General features: G+C 48.3%; 1 protein-coding gene across 1 annotated transcript in view; it reads right to left on the bottom strand.

Annotated features, from left to right (window-relative positions):
* The window catches only part of TRANK1 (tetratricopeptide repeat and ankyrin repeat containing 1), a 79,499-nt gene extending 59,634 nt beyond the window's left edge, over nucleotides 1-19,865 (bottom strand). Inside the window, 7 exon segments of the mRNA XM_032594639.1 lie at nucleotides 4,518-4,652; nucleotides 7,361-7,499; nucleotides 8,022-8,105; nucleotides 10,792-10,910; nucleotides 13,711-13,861; nucleotides 16,406-16,532; nucleotides 19,734-19,865. Coding sequence (XP_032450530.1) covers nucleotides 4,518-4,652; nucleotides 7,361-7,499; nucleotides 8,022-8,105; nucleotides 10,792-10,910; nucleotides 13,711-13,861; nucleotides 16,406-16,532; nucleotides 19,734-19,864 — 886 coding nt within the window. The 5' untranslated portion in view covers nucleotide 19,865.
* Nucleotides 19,866-20,981: the final 1,116 nt, after the last annotated feature.

Genomic DNA, 20,981 nt, shown 5'->3' on the forward strand with positions numbered 1-20,981 from the left:
AAGACTGGAGGATACTAGGGAGCCCCGACAAGGAAGTGAGGTACAGGTCTCCGAACGGAAAAAGGTCATTCATGAAAACAGGGGTGAAATTCGCATGACGTCTGCGTATGTCGATAGCATTCTGTCAAAATTAACTTCTTGATTTTGATCATCAAACTCTGACACGTGACATGCTAAGATTAAGGGAAGCTGGGGGAGGGTATACAGAAACTCTCTGAACTATTTTTGCCTCTTTTCTGTATGTCTAAAATTAGTTGAAATTGAAGATTTAAAAAAAAAAAAAAAGCTTCTTTGATGAAAAAAGAGAAGCAATCCTGCAAGAGTAGTGAAGCCTCATTTGGCGATGCCCGGGGGACAGCCCACGTTTACACCTGCAAGGAGAAAGGAGCCTCTCTTTACTTCACGGGCTTATTCTCCCATGTTGCAGAAAGTCCGGAAGGTCTCTGCCTTTGTAAGAAACAGTATAAAGTTGTGCCGTTCCATATGGCAGCCGTGAGGCACAGATGGCTACTGAGCACTTGAGACGAGGCTAGTCTGCACTGAGATGTGAGCGATCATATGCTGGATAGATGCGCTAAATAACATATACTGGATAGGCTAAGTATACTGGCTTATATATATATAGGCTATATATATTGGCTAAATACATAGGCTAAATATGTATAAACATATATTGGATGGGCTAAATAACATCTATTGGATAGGCTAAGTATACTGGCCTATATATATATAGGCTATATATATTGGCTAAATACATAGGCTAAATATATATAAACATATATCGGATGGGCTAAATAACATCTATTGGATAGGCTAAGTATACTGGCTTATATATATATAGGCTATATATATTGGCTAAATACATAGGCTAAATATGTATAAACATAGATTGGATGGGCTAAATAACATCTATTGGATAGGCTAAGTATACTGGCTTATATATATATAGGCTATATATATTGGCTAAATACATAGGCTAAATATATATAAACATATATTGGATGGGCTAAATAACATCTATTGGATAGGCTAAGTATACTGGCTTATATATATATAGGCTATATATATTGGCTAAATACATAGGCTAAATATGTATAAACATAGATTGGATGGGCTAAATAACATCTATTGGATAGGCTAAGTATACTGGCTTATATATATATAGGCTATATATATTGGCTAAACACATAGGCTAAATATGTATAAACATATATTGGATGGGCTAAATAACATCTATTGGATAGGCTAAGTATACTGGCCTATATATATATATAGGCTATATATATTGGCTAAATACATAGGCTAAATATATATAAACATATATTGGATGGGCTAAATAACATCTATTGGATAGGCTAAGTATACTGGCCTATATATATATATATATGTTATATATATTGGCTAAATACATAGGCTAAATATATATAAACATATATTGGATGGGCTAAATAACATCTATTGGATAGGCTAAGTATACTGGCCTATATATATATATAGGCTATATATATTGGCTAAATACATAGGCTAAATATATATAAACATATATTGGATGGGCTAAATAACATCTATTGGATAGGCTAAGTATACTGGCCTATATATATATATAGGCTATATATATTGGCTAAATACATAGGCTAAATATGTATAAACATAGATTGGATGGGCTAAGTAACATCTATTGGATAACGCACATCGGATAGATGGGTTAAATAACATACATGACGAAAATTAGTTTCACTTATTTTGCCTTTACTTTTTCATATGACGACCAGAAAATTTAAAATTATATGTGGCTCTCATTATGCTTGTATTGGACAGTCCTTGTATAAGCCCCAGGAAAGGAAATGCTTGCCAAGTTATCAATGCAGAGAGTTGGCACCCGAGGCGCTCCATGCATGTAAAATACCCCACACTGCGCAAACCACCTGGATTTCAGGAGACTTGAGGCTGCGTTTCTTTGCAAACTGCAAAGTCCTGTCTGGAAATACTTCGGGGGGGGGGTGGATTTTCAGAGTAGGGATGTGTAAGGAGACCACAGTGATTGGAGACACAGACGTTAACCATAAATGACCAGGGTAATTATCATTAGCTGGAACCAGATCACCCTAGTCCACAAGGGCCAGTAGTCGAATGTCTAGAAATGCTACAAGATGGTTGATCAACATAGCCATTTAAACTTACGGTAAATAGGTTACATTAAAAACAAAACTCGAGGGGCGCCTGGGTGGCGCAGTCGGTTAAGCGTCCGACTTCAGCCAGGTCACGATCTCGCGGTCCGCGAGTTCGAGCCCCGCATCAGGCTCTGGGCTGATGGCTCAGAGCCTGGAGCCTGTTTCCGATTCTGTGTCTCCCTCTCTCTCTGCCCCTCCCCCGTTCATGCTCTGTCTCTCTCTGTCCCAAAAATAAATAAACGTTGAAAAAAAAAAAAATTAAAAAAAAATAAAAAAACAAAACTCGGGGCACCAAGTCTTGGTGTATTTACACCAAGAAAATTGGCAAACACCACAATTCAGGGCTTTTCCTTCTGAAGAACCCACTTGTCACACATCTGCCAGGATACCATTGCCTTTAAGAAGGTACTAAAATAGGCAGCGATCCTACATGGCGGAGAAGTAGGGGGATCCGAAGTTCCCTCGTCTCTCGAACACAGCAGTGTTGAGTCCAAAGGACTTTGAACTGCAAGACCCCGGGTAGCAAAGTGACAGAGATGCCTCCAGGGACCTACCAGGACAAACTGGTGGGCCATAGGTGCGTGACTGCAAACTGGGAGAGATACAATGGGCGGCAGAGGAACAGAGGGGAGGGATCCCCTTCTGCAGAGAGACAAAGAGAAGAGAAAGGGAGGGTGGGGAAGCGTAGGACTGTATCTGGACAAGAGAAGAAGGTAGTAAAATACACAGGACACCAAAAAAGACAGTAACAAGTGCCGGCAAGGATTTAGAAAAATTAGAACTTTTGTGCATTACTGGTGGGAAGTATAAAATGGTGTAGCCACTTTGGAAAACAGTCTGGCAGTTCCTGAAGGGATTCAACGTGGTTACCGTATGATCCGGCAATACCACTCCTAGGAATCTACCTAAGAAAAATGGAAATATATTCCAACACAAAAACACATACACAAACGTTCATAGCAGCATTATTCGTAATAGCCGAAGGGTGGAGACAAGACACGGGCCCATCCACTGATGAATGGGTAAATAAGATGTGGTTTACCTACACAACGGGATATTATTTGGCAATAATAAAGAATGAGGTCCTGATACACGCTACAAGGTGAACGTCGAGAGCATGCTCAGGGACAGAAGCCAGTCACGAGACTGTATGATTCCATTTGTATGATATTTCCAGAAGAGGGAAGTCTACGGGCACAGAAAGTAGGTTAGTGGTTGCTTAGGGCTGGAGAGGTAGGGAGAAATGGGAAATGACTGCTGATGGATCCGCGGTTTCTTTTGGAGACGATGAGAATGTTTTATAACTGATCGTGGTGATGGTTGCATAACACCGTGAATGTGCTAAAAACAGGGAATCGGACCCTTGAAACAGGTGAATTATATGGCATCTGAATTATATTTCAATAAAGCTCCAAACAGTATCTGTAGCACACCCTTTCTCCGTTTCCCCAGATGTGGGTTCCTGGGACGCAGTTCCGTGGGGATGACATTAGAGAAACAATCCTCGCTGGGCTTCCCTGGGACACGTTGAGGAAAAAAGACTACAAGTGCCCGGGACGTCCCCAACCAGAGCCCTCCAGGCTGCATTTAGTCCACAGGCATGTTTAATTTTGAGCAGACATTTTATAATCTTGAGTTGTCTAATTTTTTAAAAGTCCATCTTTCCAGGGGGCACCTGGGTGGCTCAGTCGGTTGAGCGTCCGACTTCGGCTCAGGTCATGATCTCACTGTTCATGGGTTCGAGTCCCGCATTGGGCTCTGTGCTGACAGCTCAGAGCCTGGAGCCTGTTTCGGATTCTGTGTGTGTGTCTCTCTCTACCCCGACCCCCCTCGCTCGTGCTCTGTCTCTCTCTGTCTCAAAAATAAATAAACATTAAAAAAGTACATTAAAAAAAAAAAAGAACCAGCCTCACTCTTCCTCATGGCCTGTCCGGCCTTGGCAGGTATAGAGGATGCGATCCCCGTGTTCGATTCTAAGTGGCCAGAAAGCAGGACCACTTCTGTGGTCTGGCTCGTTAGCGTAGATTTGGCATAAAATAAAGCGCTTATAGTAACTGTGTGATGAGGGAAGGAGCAGGGCAGCCAGAAGCCCATATCCCGGAGACATTCAACCCCACAGAAGCCATCGAAGCCGAAAGAGCATGGGGACCCCAGCCAATCTTCCTTCCCTTGACCCGCATCTTTCCTGCATACAGCCTGCCCTCCCAGTCATGCTTAGGTCGACATAAGGTTTAGCCCTCTTGAGCCCGTCCCAGGAGGAAAAGGGTAAAAACGTGTGGTCAGGCTCTCTAATGCCTGAGGTCATCCAGCCCACAGCACCCCCTCCAGCCTGGTGTCGCCACTTACGTTTGATGAGGTATCCTGGGTAGTGAGCCGCGGCAACGACGTGGAGAACGGTGCAACCATCCTCGTCCTTCTGGTTGATGCGGCCTTTCCACTCGGGCTTGTGGTCCATCAACCACCTGAAAAGATGGTTTTCCTCTGAAGGGAATTAAAATGAGTTCCTGATGTTATTTTCCACACACAGAAAATCAATCTGAAAGCACATCGACACGTACCGTCCTGAGGGAGCCAAATGGGGACTCCGACACATGTGTGCCACTCACCACGAGAATGGGAGACGCAGAGTCTGTAAACTAAAAGGATGAGTTCTAACTTCAGCCAGATTTCCGAGCAGCAGAGCCCGAGACCAGGGTTCTTGTACGTGTGAGTTGTTGACGGGGAGCTCAGGAGAAAGAGCGTGAGGGACGCAGGGCGGGGCAGGCGAAGGAGGCGAGCAGAGATGTGGTCTCCCCTGAGTCGGCCTCAGCCTGACCCCACAGGGAGCTCTGCAGCGTGAGCTGCACCACGGTGTTGACCCACGAGGAGGCAGGGGCTAACCTTTGTGTCAGTCAGTCAAGAGCTCCAGAGCACCTCTAGGGAGGGGGTGTGGTGGGGGGGGAGCGCCTCCAGAGAATGGGGGGCTGATTGGCCAAGAGCAGCTCTCTGGCCAAGGAGGCAGTTGTGGAACAGCAGGTGGGGATGGGGGCACTAGTCGTAAAGAGGCTCCAGGCAGGGCAACAGTGCCCGTGTCAGAAAGCAGGTCAGTATCCGAAAAGGTTACCCTACTCAATACTGTTAATAAGACTGTTCATCAAGACTGTTAATATTTTTTAATGTTTATTTATTTCGAGAGAGAGTGCACGTACGTGAGCGCACATGCAAGCAGGGGAGGGGCAGAAAGAGAGGGAGAGAATCTCAAGCAGGCTCCGCGCTCAGCTGGGCGCCCGGTGCGGGGCTTGATCCCATGACTGTGAGATCATAACCTGAGCTGAAGTCAAGAGTCGGACGCTCAACTGACTGAGCCACCCAGGAGCCCCGATAGGACATATAGTTAAAAGTTATTTTCCCAAGTTCCTTCCTTGGAGCTCCTGGGATCAAGGAAAGCCACACACTTCTGCCAACTCTTTGAACACGGTTTGTCACCACATCAGAGTTTTCCTCTGAGGAACAAATCAGGGAAAACCTTGAACACTTGATCGTATTGACACGTGCCTGTACCCATGGGAGCTAACGTAAAGAGCAGACACAGCGGGGAATCATGACTTTCACAACCAGAGGCACACTTCTCTGGGTTCCAGATTCCTAGTTTAAAACTGGGAGGATTGGGGGCGCCCGGTTGGCTCCGTCGGTCGAGCGTCTGACGTTTGATTTCAGCTCAGGTCGTGATCCCACGGTCGTGGGATCGAGCCCAGAACTGGACTCCACACGGAGCGTGGAACCTGCTCAAGATTCTCTCTCTCTCCCACTCTGCCCTTCAAAAATCAAAAATAAAAATTAAAAAACTGGGAGGATTGGACCAAATTGCTTTTAGTCAGACTTTACTTTTAAATGTTTAGGGGCGCCTGGGTGGCGCAGTCGGTTAAGCGTCCGACTTCAGCTGGGTCACGATCTCGCGGTCCGTGCGTTCGAGCCCCGCGTCGGGTTCTGGGCTGACGGCTCGGAGCCTGGAGCCTGTTTCCGATTCTGTGTCTCCCTCTCTCTCTGCCCCTCCCCCGTTCATGCTCTGTCTCTCTCTGTCCCAAAAATAAATAAAACGTTGAAAAAAAAAATTTAAATGTTTGATCCACAGTCCCTGCGTAAGAATAAAACATTTCATGGACTCCACAGTACATGAAATGGAAATCTGGTTAAAGGAAAGTGGGGGCCCAGGTCTTGAAGGCCCTGCCCACCCCCTCACTCCTTCATTCCCAGGAAGGCAATCCAGCCTAGAAGAGGAAGACTGTCTGGACAATTCTCTTGCGTCTTCTGGCTCTAAAACAGTACGGGTAAATGTCTAACTCTGGTGCCGTACATGCTTGGAAAAGAAAAACAAGCTTTTATCTTGTGTGTGCGTGCGTGTGTGCGTGTGTGTGTGAATGATAAAATTTAAATATTTTCAAATTGAACTCCTATAGCCGAGTGGTGAAGACTTAAAAAAAAAAAAAAAAAAGAATTCTATGAAAATCGGAGTCCTTTAAAAGAATCACAGCAGGCACTATCAACAACAGCCAGTGTTGAAGAGTGTTGAAGCAGTCGACTCTCCGGCTAGAGAGAAAATGAACCCGAACAAGGGACCACACGCGCCTTCCGCGGCTCGGGGAGCTCCGCCCAGCAAAGGCTGTCTGTCCCAAGGTCCCTCCTCGGGTCTCAGTGCCCCTGTGCTGCCAGGATCTGTCTAGGAACACAGAATCCTTTCAGCTTGGGCCCCTGTAGCTACTAGGTCCCGGGCAAAATAAAAACAAGGCTGTCTGGGGAGCCCGGGTGGCTCAGTCAGTTGAGCGTTTGACTTCGGCTCAGGTCACGATCTCACGGCTTGTGAGTTCGGCCCCGCATCGGACTCTGCACTCACAGCCTGGAACTTGCTTGGCATTCTCTCTCTCCCTCTCTCTGTCTCTCCCTCTGCCCCTCTCCCCCCTGCTCGCACCCTCTCTCTCTGTAAAATAAAAAAATAAAACGTTTTAAAACCAAAACCAAAACCAAACAATGCTATCTCCGAGCTGCCTTTATTCATCTGAATAATCAAACCCTTTGAGTATTCAAATCGTTTGAACATTCCACCTTCAAGTGGCTCAATTCTGGCGGCTAAACTCAAGCGGCTAAATTCAGCAGAGCTCGGAGCTCAGAGCCGGGAGGGCGGCTGGGGCGGGGTGAACCAGAAGAACACTCACTTGCTTGGATACAGAGCCGCATGAGGGCATGAAGAGGGTATGGTCCTATCGTCTCAATACTCGCACCAATGGAGACAAGCCACTGCACTAGCTTGGGCACCTGTTCCAAATTCTCGTAAAGCCCAATGAAGACATATTTCTGGGGGGGAAGAAAAACACAAAGGAAGAATCACGGAAGTCACTACATCAATATTAAACGTCAAACCCCTGGGGCGCCTGGGTGGCTCAGTCGGTTAGGTGTCCGACTTCGGCTCAGGTCACGATCTCACGGTCCGTGAGTTCGAGCCCCGCGTCGGGCTCTGTGCTGACAGCTCAGAGCCTGGAGCCTGTTTCAGATTCTGTGTCTCCCTCTCTCTCTCTGACCCTCCCCCATTCATGCTCTGTCTCTCTGTCTCAAAAGTAAATAAATGTTAAAAAAAATTTTTTTTTTAAAATAAAAATAAATAAAAAAAATAAAAATAAAAAAAAATAAACGTCAAACCCCTTCACTCATAACATTTGGGATCAGCAAAACCTAGATTCGCTGTGGCCCACGCCTGAGATCATCATAAACAACCGAGATGCGGTGAGGCAGCTGAAGTCCCCTTATACAAGCAGAGGTCCCAAATACAAGCCCCAAGTGGCCTGACTTAAAACCGTATGTTTCAAGAAGCCACCTCACCTCAAAGAGACTCTTCAGTGATAACTCTGGGACATGGATATTTCGGGGTAGCCGGTCCTTTCTCGCCGACAGAAGTAGGAACGACTGGTGAGAAGGGAGAAAGAGAAAAACCTGGAATAATAATGCTCTCCACGTAAGTTATTGGAACAAACGTTACCTTCGGGGTGAAAACAAACAAGCAAAAACCAGAACAAAATACCCTCCGGCCCTATCTCTCTCTCTCTCTCTCTCTTTTTTTTAAATGTTTATTTGTTTTTGAGAGAGAGACAGAGCGAGCACAAGCCGGGGGAGGGGCAGAGAGAGATGGGGACAGAGGATATGAAGCGCGCTCTGTGATGACAGCAGACAGCCTGATGCGAGGCTCGAACTGACAAACTGTGAGATCATGACCTGAGCTGAAGTCAGATGCTTAACCAGCTGAGCCACCCAGGCGCCCCAAACCCGTCGCTCTTTGTAAGTTACGTGCCAAGCTTTAGAGCCTGAGCCATGATAATCGAAGTCCTTCCGTCCGGCCGATGTCCTGCTCCTGCTGACAGCTAAGCTCTCTCCACATTTCCTCGAAGCCTGCTGCAGACGGGGGCAGCTGACGTTAAGCAGCATTGCCGAGGGCAGAGTGGGTAAAAAAGTGATTCTCTGCAAAATTCTTAAAGCCGAGCAAGCAGAGGAATCCCATCCTTTACAAGCATCTCATCCCAATTAATTCTGTAGCACACGGGTGTTTCATAAGCCCCAAGTGTTTGGGGTCCGTTAGACCCCGGCAGGCAGAGTGTGCTGGAAAGGTCCCTATCAGCGAGTGACAGCCGGCTGCACATCTCTCCCCAATTCCACACCCGGTAGCCCTGTTCGTGGCTTGAGGTTGGCCATGGCTGGAGTACTGATGCTACAAAAATTGACAACCACTACAAATCAGGCCTTTTTCTCGCAGAGAGCCAGTTGTTGAACCACCGACCCAATCTAGAGTCAATGAAGAAACTGAATCCCTCAGAAAGGTTAAGCAATTTGTCCTAGGTCACACAGAGAGGTCCCTCCCGAGATCATCCAGGTGTGCCAACAGGTCTGAGGGCTCCAGGTTCTGGTATGGCCGTGACTGGGGCCCGGGCTCCGCATCAGTCTCCCTCGTGTATGCCCGGTGGACATGGGGACCACAGCGACTGAGCCTATGGCCACATCTTGTTTGCAGATTCCTTCAGCCTGCTGCCCTCTCTTTACTGCTCACCCTGAACACACAGGCCCCAATCTCAGATGACATTGCTGATCCGGCTTTTTTTTTTTTTTTTTTTTGGTCTCTGTTTCCAGTATGTGAAAATGACCTGGGCCCCACTGCTGGAGTATTGGACCAAGTGCACCTGCCCCTTGGGCTGCCTTCTTGGGCCTTCCCTTCCCTACCTACCTGCTTTCTCAAGACCTTGGAATATGGGACTGAGTTTCAGGGAACTCGTGGCTGGATTTTAGGGGATGTCCCATGAACCCCCTGAAACTATAGCCATAACTGTGTGTGTATAAAATTAGAACGCCATAGATTTCATTAGATTTCCGGTGGAATCCATGAGCTTTCTAAAAATTGAAGAATTCTGTCTTCTAAAGTCATTCGCCCTGCCTGGCCCTAGAGTCCTTACGGCTTGCCCTGGCTTTTAGTGACTTTTCTGGACTGCCAGGCTTTAGAAAGCCCAGCAGGCCCTTCCTGACCTAACTCCCATCCTCGGCCGGCTCTTTTCACGAGCACAGAGAGGCCACCATCAATGACAACTATGCACTGGGCACGTAGCACAGCCAGCTACCACGAAGCTCCATTAGCCCAGTGCCTGGCACATCGTAAGCCCCTGACAAGCATTAGCTAATACTATTATTAGGCGTTCTTGCTCCGGTATTTCTAAACTTCACCAAAGCCCCGAGGGAGTAAGTTTATAGCCTGAAACTTACAAACGTGGAAATGAGACCCAGAGGGGAAATAATTGGTCCAAAACAGAAAGTGGAAGATGATGATTCGAGGAGGCATCTGTGTCACACCAAAGCCCAGGCTGCGGGTGCACTGGGCACCGGGAATCCCTTCCACGGATTCCCCGCCTCGGGCCGGCTCCTGCAACCTCACTGCTACCTGCGGGCAGCGGTCCCTTAAGCCTACACAGAAGCACTGGGGGCAGCACAGGCAGGTCTCCTGAGCCCACACTAGCAAATGCAATATAGAAGAGATTGCATGAGGGCGCCTGGGTGGCTCGGTTGCTTAAGTGTCCGATTCTTGATTCTGGCCCAGGTCATGAGCTCACGGTTTGTGAGTTCGAGCCCCACATCGGGAGGGAGTCATAGCGTGGAGTCTGTGTGGGATTCTCTCTCTCTCTCCCTCCTTTGCTGCCCTTCCCCTGCTCGCGTGCTCTCCCTCTCTCTCTCTCTCAAAATGAATAAGTAAACATTAAAAAAAGATTATATGAAGATGAACATTCCAAAATTTATTTTCCTCATTCCATATTACCATTGGCATCTGGACTTTACGCTTCTGGGATGACCATGGAGACATAGGGCAAGGAGAGAGGGTGATACACGTTAGCTAATATTATTATAGGTGTTCTGAATACGTTTCCTATCTTAAAAAAAAACTGGTTAATTAATATACCTCAGTGACTTTCCATTTTTAATGATGTGTCAGTTAAAAAGTTATTTTGGCATCAAGATAAACAAATAATAAATTACAATCCCCCTCCCCAGTGCCAGCAGAAAGACTCTGTTTGATCGAGAATGTGCTTTTCCCACAAGAGAGTCATCTCCTTTTACTTACGTGCCATAATCCTTTCTTTGCCAACTTTTCTATTACAGATTGCCACACTTCTGTTGAGAATCCAGTAGTAAAAATATGATCGAAACAGGGCAAGAAACTTTGCAAAACAATGGGGTCGCCTGAAAGAAAGTTCCATAGTTTAGAAATTTTAACCCAGGCAGAGTCTAGAACATTTGGGAAAAGGCCCTCCATTTAGGACCACACATAAACAAATGGTAAATTAAAGATATCAGAACGAGAGGCATTCTCGGGCACCAGGGTGGCTCGGTCAGTTGAGCCTCCGACTCTTGACTTAGGCTCAAGTCATGAGCTCCTGGTTTGTGGGTTAGAGCCCCACTCTGACAGTGAAGAGCCTACCTGGGATTCTCTCTCCCCTCTCTCTCTGCCCCTCCCCTGCTCACACATACACACACACACACACACACACACACACACACTCTCTCTCTCTCAAAATAAATAAACTTTTTAAAAAAGAAAAAAGAAAGAGAGGCACTTTCAAAGTAAAAGTCCTATATAATTGACTGAAGCAGCAATCATTTTAAGTTCACCTATAAACTCAATGCCCCAAGGGTTAAGCGGTATAATGTGAGCTAATACTCACTTAGCTCTTCTATATGTGAAGCCCAGTGATATGTGCTAATATTTAATCCCTCAAACATACCGACAAGGCACTGCCTATTATCTCCACTTAGAGAGGAAGAAATAGAAGCTCAAAAAAGTTAAAAAAAAAAAAAACAACAACTCACTTCCCTTAAGATGTGACATCATATGAGGCATGTTAAGATACAAAACAGATGAACATAAGGGAAGGGAAGCAAAATTAATATAACAGGGAGGGGGACAAAACATAAGCGACTCTTCAATATGGAGAACAAACAGAGGGTTGCTGGAGGGGTGGTGGGAGGGGGAATGGGCTCAATGCGTCAGGGGCATTAAGGAATATACTCCCGAAATCATTGTTGCACTAGATGCTAACTAACTTGGATGTAAATTAAAAAAAAATAAAGAAATTATAAAAAAAAAAGAAGAAGAAAGAAAGATGTGACAAATATTATCCTCACCCAACCAATGAGAAACGGAGACAAACGAGGCCAGGCTTCATGGCATATCACGCAACCAGTTAACGACAAAAACGGAGATGGGAACCCAGATCCACCAACTCTCTTATTCAACACACATTCTTCTAACCTAGTGGCCCAATGCATCTCATGATCCTCCAAAAGCCACATTTCTCAAACCCATGGGTGAGATCATCCAAGGGGACGAGGCAGGTGCCATAGCATGGCACCTCCTCCAGGATTATCAATTTCCACAGACAGGGAACTATCAAAATAAATAGATGTTGCACAAAAGGATGCAAAATTTCCATAAGCATATTTTTCAAATTTTAGAAATCGGGCCGTGGGCATCCACTCACCCTCCAAACAGGAGTCGTTTGGTATAAAAGTCTGGGATGAGTTGCCCTACGGAGTCCTACGACGTGCCGCTCTCAGGATGGGAGCAGAATGGAAACCGTCCAGATTTCTTAGGGGAGCCGTCGCCAAGAACGAACGGTGACTTCACAAAGATGCAGAAAAGACATGAGGGATCGAAGGGGAATGGCCAAGCCATCAGGTTCAGAGGAATGGGACACAGGCTCCGTCACGGCAGTGAAAGGGTGCCTGGAAAGCTGTGACCCATCAGCACTCATCTGGGCATCTTCCATTTCTCTGCTGGGGGGACGTGGCTGTGTCTACCTCCAACCATCCCCCACTCACTGCCTGACGCGGCTCTCACCCCCCATCTGTGCCAAACTTGCCAAAATCTGTGGCATGCTGGCCACAGACCACACAAGTTGCTTTCCCACACTCCCAGTGGGAACAGGTGGCTCTGTCACAGTTGAATTTATTTCCCCGCCTCTGAAAGCCGAAGACCATTTGCCCACAGTTCTAACAGGTGCCATGTTTCACATCCTAACGTCTCTAGAATCGGGACGTGTGTGACGATTGAGTTTGTCTCTTAGTGGCAAAGCATTTGTTTCAGTGGCACATCTTAAATGGGTACAATCTTAAATGTGATCAAACACAATATATAAAACAATGGGCTGGTCATTGGCAGAACTTTTAGACTGCGCCAAGATAAACACAGAAAGAGTTCCGTGGTCACTGGCAGGGAGTACATTACATTGTGTTACGGCTTTCTGTCTTTGTCTAATCCAGGCCACTGACAAAGCCGGCTCACGGGCCAGGTCATTAGAGTAATAACTCAAGGCAGTGACGCAGAAAGCCCCCGTGCGTCACTGACCATAGCGGCCGAGACGCCGGGCACCGCGGCAGCTTCCGCGGGACCCTCCATCAGCCCTTCCAGGCTATTCTGACAGCGAACAAAAATATTGCCTCCACGTATGGGATAAATCCATGCAAAAATCATAGGAAAGAGCACAACTCACGTAAAACGAGTAGTATGAATAGGGAAAGATCTCTCAGTAGCAACACAGAAAACTGAAGCCTGAAACAAGAGTGGCGGAGCTCTAAGTGATTTCTGCAAAACGATTTCGGTGTTTTTACAAGAACCTGAGCCACCCCAACTTCCAAAATGCTTTCTAATGTGAAAATCAGTTTCATTCAAACTGCATACATCAGCCACAAAGAAACCCCCTGGAATTATCTCTCCAGGAGCCATTCAAATAAAATAACAAGGAGAAGAAAGAAAGAAAGAAAGAAAGAAAGAAAGAAAGAAAGAAAGAAAGAAAGAAAGAAAGAAGGGAGGGAGGGAAAAGGGGAGGAAGGAAGGAAGGGAAAAGGGGAGGAAGAAAGGAAGGAAAGAAGGAAGGAAGGAAGGGAGGGAGGGAGGAAGGAAGGAAGGAAGGAAGGAAGGAAGGAAGGAAGGAAGGAAGGGGAAGGAAGGAAGAAAGGCACATTTCCCGCGGTTCCAACTTACTGCCCATAGTGGTAAAGACTCCCACAAGGAAATCAGCAATCTGGATCTGGTCCGGGCTGCCCTGGAGAAGTCGCAGACCCTCGAAAAACATTCGAGCAGCTTCGTAAGGCTGAAGCAACCTCAGCAAGGAGTAACCAGCCCGGTAGTATCCCTGGGACAGAAGAAAAGCAAACCCATAACTCACCCATCCCTCTAACCAGCTGCTAAAAGGAAAGGCAAGATTGATGACATGGGGAAATGAGCTGGAGAGGTTTCACTTCTGTGTCAACACAGATTTCTAACAAGCACTGGCTACAGGATTTCCACGTTACGTTCTGTGCCACAGTTTTCCTGTCATTTTTTAACTGCCAAGAAAACAATCATTTCCAAATGCATGACTTCTACTGCATCTAACATAGGACAGAGCGAAGGAAGCAGGCCCGCTTCCAAGTACATGTGTGGCTTATTCACGCAACAAATCACAGCCCTGGCAAGAAGAGAATGAAAAAAATCCTCCGACGACAGTGTTCCAGAAAAGAATGAGATTGTCATGTAAACACAGAACTTGTTCCCTGCTCCTTTCAATCAAAGTCAACACGACTTCCACGGGTACACAGCTGGAAAAAAAGTTGTCATGACAAGCGTTGAGGTATATCGAGCTCCACGTTATAGGCATTGTATACCGGAGGCAAAAATTTTTTATTTCTGTGGAGAGGAAAATTACAATGATTGTTGGAGGGAAATGGCAGACTTTTGCCTGTATAAAATGGTGTGCCTTGAGTAGGAACAAAATGGCAGTGCCTTCCCCCTCTTTGATTCTCTAAAGGAATCCACACCAGGATCTATCATGACAACATTCTAACATAATGAAAGGTGTCCACCAACTGGGTTCACACAAAAAGCAAGCACTTAAAAATTCCACTGAACACCAAATCTCTGACTATTGATTTGTTTTCACCTTCGTTTGAAACATCATTAGATGACAACGAGAAAAAAAGGGTTGGGAGAATGTCTGGGGTTTTTTTCGCCCAACCCAGTAAGCTGGATACAGAATTCCCCACTTCCTTCCCTTCCTCAGATTTTAGTTTCTTTCATCTTTCATTTTGGTGGGGAGAGGAAAGGGGTTCAGAGTATGCCAGCCCAAAGTATGGCACTTGGGCCTAAGGATTATCTTGAGCCCAAGGCATTTGAGATTCGAAAGATGTGGAAGGAAACCTTCCTGGAGCTCCCCTGATCCTAGTAAAAGCAGAAAGTCTACGAAATGAGGACTGCCATAAATTTTCTCTCCCAGGGAATTTTTATGGCCATGAAGAAGACGGACATTGGCACTGAGCCGGCCCAGCGCTGCTAAACATTACTAAGATCGCCCTTATCACCCCTCTCATGAGTTTCCCCCACGTGTGTGCATGTGCGTTCCCACAGTCCGCAGCCCCCGAAGTCTAAACCCTTCTCCTTTGTCTGTCCCGCCTCCACGCTTTACCACTCTGTTAAAAATGTATAGGGGCGTCTGGGTGGCTCAGTCGGTTAAGCATCCGATTTCAGCTCAGGTCATAATCTGGCGCTTCATGAGTTCGAGCCCCGCATCGGGCTCTGCTGACAGCTCAGAGCCTGGAGCCTGCTTCGGATTCTGTGTCTGCCTCTCTCTGCCCCTCCCCCGCTCCCACTCCGTCTCTCTCGGTCTCAAAAATGAACAGATGTTTAAAAAAAATTTTTTTAAGGAAAGGCTGAAGGTAAAATAGGCAAATCCCTCCCTCGAGGATGGAGAACATGCAGGTCAAAACCCCTCACCCCTTCCCACTGTTCCGTACACAAAATGCAGATCACTGAGAAGACGATACAAACTCCTATGTCCTGAGTGCCAACGACTCGAACCAAGGTCTCCTTAATCCTTGAAGCGACTCTGAGACCTAAGCAGCCACTCCCTACACAGTCGGGGAAAGGAAGGCTTGAGGAAGGAAACGCATTTCCTCCCATGCTGAAACCAGTCTGCCGCACAGCAGAGCAGCGGGGAGAAAGGCCTATGCGTTTCTGACCTTGGAGCCTCGCCATAAATGGTCCGTATCACTCACGTGACACTTAATTGTCTGTGCCTCAGATGGCTCCAGAATGGCAACTCCTTTATGGTCTCCGATTTTGCTTTTTGTCCTCTCCCCAACTTGACCGAGAGTTACTCAACAGCTGGGCTGGTGTCTCCCGGGCCTTTTGTTCACCCTGAGGCAGGAAGAACTCTGACAGCATTTTAGCTGCGGAAAACAGTCAAATACTCATTTAAATACTCATTTACCGATCTTTGTTAACCCCCGGTGGGGGGGTGGGGGTGGGGGTGGATTGCTGGCCATTCGAACCTCCCCCCACCCCCATCCCTCCAAGGGAGCTGATTTCGAAGTAAGAAGTGCTTCGGAAATAAGAAGTAATCGGTGCCATGTGGGTCCACCCAGCTTGCACCTGCAACACAGCTTAGCTCAAATGAAACTCGGAAACATCAAAGTACACTTCAGACTACGAGTAGTGGTGAAACTACATCAGAGCACAACGAGCTCCACCTGCAAGGGCATTGCCACACCTGGCCCTCAGTGTTCCCCGTCTTCTCCAGACAGGCTCACACGCCCTACGGGCACCTGTGTAAAGTGCAAAGGATTGAATGAGATGCACTCCTCACATTTCCGTTTTAAAAAGAAGGGAGGAAGGAGGCAGGGCCCCCCAGCTGTCCCCGTACCTTCACGTAGGTTGGATCCCACTGGAGACATTCCTTGGCCGCCACAAAGGCCTCATTCCATTTCCCGAGGCTGTAAAATGCACTGGATTTGTTGCACAGCAGGACGGCCAGCTCCCTGGGGGGAACCCTGTCAGAAAGAACCAACCGGTGGTCAGGAGAGCCCGAGCCATCTTTCTGCAAATGCAGAAAACCACCTTCGAGGTCACAATTCTGGGGCTGACTGCCACCATCACCAGCTAAGGTCCCAATTACACCGATCACATCTGACCCTCCAGCCCCCAGAAATCCCAGGGCGTTGGCAAAGTGCAACCACTCCCAAATCCTCTGCTCCTTTTCATGACAGATGTTCTCAACACCTTGGTTCTACCTCTGACTGATCTCCACGGATCTTTTCATTTTTTAGAGACCATTGGTGAAGCTTCTGTGAAAATGGTGACTGGTCCTGGGGCGCTGGGGTGGCTCAGTCAGTTAAGTGTCCGACTTCAGCTCAGCTTATACTCTCACAAGTCATGGGTTTGAGCCCCACATCAGGCTCTGTGCCGACAGCTCGGAGCCTGCTTTGGATTCTGTGTCTCCCTCTCTCTCTGCCCCTCCCCTGATCATGCTCTGTCTCTCAAAAATAAGTGTTAAAAAACATTTTTTTTTAAGTTAGGTGATGCAGATAAGCACAAATAAAAAGCAAAGTAAACATCACCTCTACAACTGCCCCATCGTCAGTGCTTTGTTTCCGGCTTCTGTCCCCTCAGGTTGAAGGGATGAGGCCCCAGAGGTGCACAGAAGAGGCAGTGGGGCGGTCAGTGGGTGATGGATCGGCAGGGGCTGACTGCAGGTGTCCCGCCCACGTAACCTGGGCCGCGCAGCCATCCACAGCTGCAGTGAGCACTGGCTGCCACTAGGGGCTCCCATGGCCCTGTTCTCCAGATTCGCCCTCGACCTAACGGGAGCTGCCCTCTCCCCGGGAAGTTGTGCCCCTGCTGCGGACTAAATTGTGCCTCTCCGTCCATATGTCGAAGCCCTGGCCCCCCGTGTGATGCTATTTGGAGATGGAGCCTTTCAGGACGTAATTAGGTTTAGATGAGGTCATGACGTGGGGCCCTCATGATAAGATTAGTGCTCTTATGTGAAGAGACCCCAGAGAGCGTCCTCTCTCTCAATCTCTCTCTCTCTCTCAATCTCTCTCTCTCTTGCTCTGCCGTGTGATGATGATTCAGAGCGAAGGTACCCATCCGCAGACCAGGAAGAGGGCTTTCACCGGGAACTGAGCTGGCCAGCACCTTGATCTCAGACTTACCAGCCTCAGAACCGTGAGGAGTAAGTTCCTGTTGTTGACTCCGCCCGGTCAACGGCATGCTGTTTGGCAGCCCAAGCCCCACTCCTGAGGACGACGCCCCGGGGCCAGACAGCCTACAACCGAGGGTTGGCTGGCGTGGGAACCAGAAGGTCAGCTCCCTGGCCCCAAAGTGGGACGGGCTCATGCGCCAGAGCTCCCCAGGGGATCAGGCTGAAGCTGCCTCCAGAGGCCGCACCATCCCTGCTCGGAGCCCCTGCCCCTGCCCCATCCTCCTTCCCTCAGTCCCCTTCTCCTGAGAGCACTTGCTCAGCAAACCAAACGCACCTAAATCCCTATGTCAGCCGGCAGCGGCAGGGGGGAACAGTGGCAGGAAGGTTATGAGAGATAATAGGGGAGGGTCCGGGCAGGGGTCCCGTTAGCGGCCCCACGGTGCGGGGTCAGTGTACAGCCATAACCGCTACACCCGACTGCGTGTTTAAGAAAGTCAAATGCTTTGTGCTCGAGGCCCAGCTCTGACACCGTTCTGATCTGAGCCGGGAGGGGCGGAATGACAGGCCCAAATCAATGACACTCAACCCACATCCAGCTACTGGGTAGACACCAAGGTGACAGAAGGCAGGAGGTGGGAGCCGGGATTCAGTAATTTCACCCCGGGACATCTCCCAGTACACATTTAGGCCGCAGGCACCCCACAAATGCCAATCTCGGCCTCCTCTACTGCAGCGGTCCCCCAAGTGTGGTCTGGGAGTGTCTGGTGTGCCCCAAGACCATCTCAGGTGGCCCACAAGGTCAAAATATTTTCCCAACGATAGCAGGCTGAACATAGTCCCCCAATAATGGTACCACTTGTTGGCCAAAGAAACTTTGCAGATGGATTAATTTACAGAAGAGTCCTTATGGGAGAGGGACAGAGGGAGACGTGGCTGTAGCAGAGGAGAGAGTGACACGACGTGGCAGCACGCTGGGAAGAGATGCTTTGAGGATGAAGGAAGGGACCACAAGCCAAGCCGTGCAGGCAGCCACCCAGAGCCGAAAGAGGCAAGAAATGGGTTCTCCTCTGCAAAAGACCAGCCCCACCAGCACCCCGATTTTAGCTTCGGGAGACTCATCTCGGCTTCTGACCGCCGGAACTATAGGATAATAAATGGTGTTTTCAGCCGCTAAATTGTGGTCATTAGTCACAGCGGTAACAGGGGACCACGCATGTGTCTTTTTCACACATTCTCTCCCATGTGTGCGGGGAATCTTCTAGAGGCTACACGACGCGTGGCATCACAGTGGAATGAACGCAGAAGCAGATACGAGAAGTCGGATGCCTTCTGTTGGGACGGACATTAAAGAGGGCTGCAAAAATGAAAACTGGGCCAGCCACCCTTCTCACTAAATTTTCAGCTTTGGAAAACATACTTATTTTGCATTATAATGTGTTCCTTACGTTAACATATAATGGGCTTATTACTGATCTTTTCAATAGATGCTTAAAAACGTATTTTAAGCTTATCTCCGTTTTAAATTCAAATACAGGCTCTACTGAAAGCTACACCCTACACAGACAACAGCTCTTAGCTGTTAAGCGTGCTGCGATAATAAAAATGTTTGGGAACAGGTCTCCTGAAAGCCGAGGGGGCAGAGGAAGGGGTGGACCTGAGTCCCCCTGGGGTACACGCTGTAGCCTGGGGGTAAACATCACAGATGATCAAGAAAGTGAGAGAGATGGCCATTGAGAGAGGCTGGGGCTGGGATCGTCCCAGAAAACTCAGATTCCCATAACCAGACAGAAGGGGAAATTGTGCAATGCTTACCAACAGCGTCCTATGTTTCACTTTCTATTTCTCCAGTACTTGGTATTCTCTGTGCAGTTTCTGAGCTCACAGCACAGAGGGGGGATAAATAGGAAGTGGGCGAGAAAGAAAACAGAAACTAGGCGGCGTGATAAGAAATGAAAACATAAGCGGCAGAGTGAGTTTCCTTCCATTTGCTACAAAACAAACAAACAAACAAGCCAACGAAAGGTGAGGAGTAAATCCCAGCACTTACCCCCACGGATATAACTGCAGGAGAATCTGGATGGCCTCATCATACTTTCTGATGGCCAGAGAGAAGTTCCCGTTCTTAAGAACTTGGTTGCCAGACTCTTTCAACAGCTCAGCGTAAGCCGTGGGGTCCATCCTGCGAGCAGAGAGACGGGGTGGGGGGGAGAGGCTGGCGGCCCGGCCGCTCTCCCTTCACGTCTGCATTGCTGACTGTGTGGAGAGGCACTCGGTTCACTCTGGCCCCACCCCACCTGCCGAGCACATCCTGACAACACCCCTCACCACCAGGGGACCACACGGGGCTCCTGAGGAGACCGTTTCTTTCCCCAGTTCTTTTCTGACCTCAGTGGCAGCAGCCGGGTGGGGGGATTCCATTTATTCTGTGCTAATGGCCGGCCGGGCACTGAGGGGTGAGGCTGCTTCTGCCCGCAAGACGACTGACACCTGGCAGGTCGTGTGTGCCCGAGAAGCGGCGGCTGTTCCCGACACTGGCACTGTTGTTACCTTCTTGTTTACCCACCCACCACGGCCCCGTAAGGAGGCGCCGTCCCCGCTGTGCAGAGGCGGAAACTGAGGCTCCTGGAGGTTCAAGTCACCTGCCCCCGGTTCCGACCTGATGGCCAAGCTTCTGCTCCTGACCACTGCACCGCATCGACTATTGGCAGCAGCGAAACTCAGTGGACAGCCCTCCCATTCCTCTTGGAAGGGGGGAAAGGTCTAGAGGCCTCCATATACGAGGGGTTAGGACACAGGGCCACAGCCACTGCCTCTTCCGCCCTCTCCCCTTTCTCAAACACTCTAATATAATCCCCAGAGTATTTGTCCCCGAGATACTTCTTGCAGGTCGTACCTTCTGTCTTACTCCTCTTTGTAGCCCTACAGACTAGCATATGAGGGCCATTTAAATATTCATGGTGTAACAGATTGGAATGCCAAACCCAGAAGGTTGCCTGTTACTGATTCTCTCTGATGTGTAGTCGGAGACAAGCGGTCCAGAGCCTCACCTGCCCGTGGACCCCAAAGTGTTTGCTGAGCAAGGTAGTAGAGAGGAGCTTGAACCCATAACCCCAAGATCAAGAGTTGCATGTTCTACTGACTAAGCAGCCAGGGTTCCCAATATGCCTCTTTTAGAAATAACTCCCCGGGGCACCCGAGTGCCTCAGTCAGTTAAAGCGTCCAACTCCCGATTTCGGCTCAGGTCATGAGCTCACAGTTGTGAGATCGAGCCCCACGTCATGCTCCGACCTGAGCA

Source organism: Lynx canadensis, chromosome C2, assembly GCF_007474595.2.
Source record: "Lynx canadensis isolate LIC74 chromosome C2, mLynCan4.pri.v2, whole genome shotgun sequence".
NCBI classification, from domain to species: domain Eukaryota; kingdom Metazoa; phylum Chordata; class Mammalia; order Carnivora; family Felidae; genus Lynx; species Lynx canadensis.